At 55.2% G+C, this 4,491-nt stretch overlaps 1 protein-coding gene across 1 annotated transcript in view; it reads left to right on the forward strand.

Annotated features, from left to right (window-relative positions):
* The window catches only part of TFCP2 (transcription factor CP2), a 14,968-nt gene extending 12,257 nt beyond the window's left edge, over positions 1-2,711 (forward strand). Inside the window, exons 12-15 of the mRNA XM_010006367.1 lie at positions 527-633; positions 1,708-1,850; positions 2,502-2,553; positions 2,674-2,711. Of these exons, the coding sequence (XP_010004669.1) occupies positions 527-633; positions 1,708-1,850; positions 2,502-2,553; positions 2,674-2,711 (340 nt within the window). The remainder of the gene's footprint in view (positions 1-526; positions 634-1,707; positions 1,851-2,501; positions 2,554-2,673) is intronic.
* The last annotated feature ends 1,780 nt before the right edge of the window (positions 2,712-4,491 follow it).

The following is a 4,491-nucleotide window of genomic DNA, read 5'->3' on the forward strand; positions in this document are numbered from 1 at the left end:
CCTAAGAAGCAGGGACTGGTGTTTAACAGTTTAATGCTGGAGCATTTCAGGAGGCACCACTGCAGCCAGGCAGAGGCTCAGGTGTGGCTGGGGAGCATTCCAGGGGGTTCATGTCCCATCTCTGATGGCTCGGGAGATAGCAGGGAAGCCTGGTCTGCTGTGCTGGGGAGAGAAGGGCAGGAAGGACAGGAGGTGCTGCCGGCTTTGGCACTGCAGAGTGAGACCTGTAGGAGGAGCTGTGTGAGAGCAGAGCTCGGCTGGAGCTGCTCCTTGGAACCCAACCCTCTGGTTTAGCTGCTCAGGAGCCACCTGCCATTGTCCCCATGCTGGCTGCTCCATCCCCTTCTCTCAGAAACCTTTGCTGCTTCAGCAAGGTGGGGATGACCACAGTGGTTTTTCTTGGGAGATGAGTTGGTCAATCTCTTTTTCCTTCTGAGGGTACTGGGGAGGGAGGAATGCAGGCAGAGTGGTGGGATCTTGAGGTGTCCTGAGCAAACCCAGTGGTGTCACTCTGCTCTGGCTGTAGGATGGTGCGGCCCAGACTGACCATCTACGTGTGTCAGGAGTCCCAGCAGCTGAGGGACCTTCAGCAGAAGCACGAGGATGGGGATGCAGTAACCAGCACTTTTTTTGGTAAGGGGTTCAAAGCCTGGCTGGGGGACCCACAACAGGGCAATGGGGAAAACAACAGCCAGGGAGGTCAGCAGACAGAACGTGGTAGGGGCTGTTTCCAGATGCCCATGAACACTCAACACCAGTTGCCTTCAATCCCCTCATCCCCACACCACTGCCCCGTGGGTTCTGGGCTGGTGCAAGGCCCTTCCTGCAGCCAGGGCTGCTTGTGTTACCTCAGAGAGGGTCTGTGGCTTTTGTTTTCAGCTCTGTGCCTCAGGTGGGCTGCTGGGCCCCTCTCCTCCTGTCCATGAAAAGGCAGTGAGCTCACATGGGAGGTCACCTGTGACCTGGTGCAGCCTCTGTGCACAACCCAAGGGGCTGTGCTCTCCTTGGGTGCCAGAAGATTCCAGTCAGCCCTCAGTACTTCCATAGTCTAAACCCCTGGGTTTTTCTCCTTGCCTGCCAAGGGGGTGGCTGCAGAATCTGCCTGTCGGGGTGTTGCCTGTTCTGAGCTGACAAACAGGAGCTCCTGTGAGAATCCAGCATTGCCCAGACAACAATGAGTGACCTACATTTGTCAGGCAGCCAGACGCCCGTTTATCCACCTCTGTGATTGGAGCAGCAAGTGCACAGGCAGCTTGTCCTTCCTTTGCTCTGCTCCAGTTTGGATCCTCCTGCTTCCCCGCAGGATGTGCCTCTGGAGTGGGCACATGGGGCAGGGCTAGAGCACTGTTTCCATCCTGCTGGGGTTGAAATGTGCCAGAAATGGTGCAAAATGCTGCTCAGCTGATGCTAGTTTAAATAGAAGTATTTTGGGGCAAAAACTGTATAAAACCAGAGCAGGCATTGCAGGCTGTTGATGTAGAACTGGTGCTTCTGTAGCCAGAGCAGACACCAGAGGTGCTGCAGTTGCACATAGATGGGGCAGCCTGGACTTGGGAAGGTGGTGTTGAAAGGTCCCTTCCCAGGGCTGTGGTGTTCCCAGGCAGAGCAGCTGCTCCCTGGGATAGGGCTTGTGGCACTGGCTGCAGCCCTGGTGTGGCTGTGGCAGCTGCAGCTGGTGCCCAGTTCTGACAGGTCTCCTCCTGGCAGTGTACCATGCCATTTACCTGGAGGAGCTGACAGCAGTGGAACTGACAGAGAAGCTGGCCCAGCTCTTCAGCATCTCTTCCCAGCAGATCAGCCAGATTTACAAGCAAGGTCCGACCGGGATCCACGTGCTGATCAGTGATGAGGTAACAGCCTCCACGGGCTCCTCCCTTTCCACCTCTTGCACTGGGTTGCTTCAGCTGGTTGGTGTCCAGCTCTGCTCTGAGCTCAGCTGTGGGGGTTGCACAGGACACTGGGGAATGGGTCCCCCAGGCAGGTCTTCAGGAAGGGCCCTGCTCAGTCGCCTCTGTTTTCCAAAGGATTGGAGTTGGTCATTCAAGCCAAAGATGTTGGTGCTTGGGGAGGCTGCTCTGCTGCTGAGGCCACCTCACTTAAACCCATGAGGTTTCTTAGGCACGAGCAGCTCTGCCCAGCCTGTGTGCGCACCCTCCTTCACACCTGGGTTTCTTCTGTCGTTGCTATAAAAGCAGGGAGGGGAATTGCTGTGGGAAGACTTTGCTTCAGACCTGCATCCCAGAAGCCCATAGTTTCTCTCTTGGCTTGCTGGTTCAGTTCTGGAGAGCTGGAGGAAGGAATAAATACTCATGGCTGGTGCCTTTCCTACCTCCCAGAGCACTAAGCTCCTGCCTGAGCAGCTTCTAGCCCTCTTGGTGCTCTCAGTCTGTGCCCATTGCTGAGTGGCAGAGCACAAAGCCTTTGTATTGTATTTAAACACAACCTAAATTGTGTTTAAATGTAAAAACTCAGCCTAAGCTGGTTTCTGTGGCTTCTTTCAGATGATACAGAACTTCCAAGATGAATCATGTTTTGTTCTGGACACCATGAAAGGTGAGTAATTGCCCAGGCTCTACCTGGTGTTTCCCTTTCCTGCTTCTTGTGTTGGATTCCCCCAGCCCAGCAGATTCCTGTGCTGTTGCAGGTGGCTCATGAGCTTTACTTCCTTTGCAGCTGAAACCAATGACAGCTACCACATCATCCTGAAATAGGAGGGGAGGGGATGAGGAGCATTGTGATCCTCATCAAGACCCTTCACTTCAGCACAAGGACACAAGCAGAGATCTGGAAACTCCTGAGCACCCTCTGGCAAGACCCTGAGCTGTTGGATACTTGGCTGTGTTTCTTGCAGGGGACCTCCTTGCTCTCATGGCATCTGAACAGCCCTTGGTGGCAACGTGCTGCTTAGTTGCTGGAGCTCTGAGGCTGAAGTTACCAGGTCGTGCAGCTGTGTTGCTTCCAGTAGAAATTTGCCTTTGGGACGTCGGGTGTGGTGAGGCTGTTCCTGTGGCAGGTGTGTGCTCTGCTTCCCTGAGGGGCATCAGCTCCTGTGCTGCTCACAGACTGGCAAGAGAACATGAACCCAACTGGCCCAACCCAGCCAACTGGCCCAGGGGCACGTGCTGAGCTGAGCAGGTCTCTAAAATGGCCTGTGCTGATGGATTGGGAGGCCAGGGCTGGGAGGGGCTTTCTTAAATAATTTTGTTAAGCTTTCATTTAATATTACAATACATCTATTAGACAAAGGTGATGACTTTGTTTTTCCCCACTCACCCTAAAAACCATTGGCCAGGCGTGGGTGGGTTGTGCTGCCTCCTTCCCCTGCACTGGGGAATCATCAGGAGCTTTGGATACAGACCCATGAACTGCGTCCCAGGATCCCGAGGGAATTGGCTGCTGCAGTTGTCCAGCCACTCTCCATGACATTTGGAAAGTCCTGGCAGTCAGGTGAAGTCCCTGGTGACTGGAGAAGGGAACCACTGCACCCGTTTTTAAGAAGGGTAGAAAGGAGGAGCTGGAACTACTGACCTGTCAGCCTCACCTCTGTCTGGGCAGATCATGGAGCAGATCCTCCTGGGAGACAGATCCCCCTGAGGCACATGGAGGCCAGGGAGGTGACTCAGGACACCCAGCAGGGCTTCTCTGGGGGAAAGTCCTGCCTGACCAACCTGGTGGCTTTCTGCAATGGAGTGGCTGCATCAGTGGAGGGCAGAGCAGTGGATGTCATCTGGGCTGCTGCAGCACAGTCCCCACAACTTCCTTCTCTGTTGGAAAGATACAGATTTGATGTTGGGGGGATAAGGAGATGTCTAGATGGTCACATCCAGAGGGTAGTGGCCAATGGGTCAATGTCCAGGTGGAGAGGGGTGACAAGTGGTGTCCCTCAGGAGTCTGTACTGGGACCAGTGCTGATGAGTATCTTCATTAATGAGATAGAAGAATCAAGGGCACCGTCAGCAGGTTTGCAGAGGACACCACTGAGTGGTGTGGTTGAGAAACCAGAGGGATGGGATGTCATGCCGAGGGACCTGGACAAGCTGAGGAAGTGACCCCATGTAAATCTGATGAGGTGCAGGGCCCACCTGGGTAGGGACAATCAGCACAGGCTGGGGATGATATGGGAGCTGCCCTGCTGAGAGGGACTGGGGGAACTGGTGGATGGAAGGATGGACATGAGCAAACAATGTGCACTGGCAGCCCAGAGTGACAGTCCTGGGCTATACCAGAAGTGTGACCAGCAGGGCCAGGGAGGGGATCCTGCCTCTCTGCTCTGGTGAGATCCCACCTGGAGAACTGGGGCCAGTTCTGGAGCCCCCAGCACAGGGAGGACACGGAGCTGTTGGAGAGAGGCCAGAGGAGGCCCCGGAGATGCTGGGAGGGCTGGAGCAGCTCTGGAGCCAGGCTGGGAGAGTTGGGGTGTCCAGCCTGGAGAGGAGAAGCTCCAGGGAGACCTTAGAGCAGCTTCCAGTGCCTGAAGGGGCTCCAGGAAAG

The sequence above is a fragment of the Chaetura pelagica genome, unplaced genomic scaffold, assembly GCF_000747805.2.
Source record: "Chaetura pelagica isolate M959 unplaced genomic scaffold, ChaPel_1.0 scaffold291, whole genome shotgun sequence".
Classification (NCBI taxonomy): Eukaryota; Metazoa; Chordata; class Aves; order Apodiformes; family Apodidae; genus Chaetura; species Chaetura pelagica.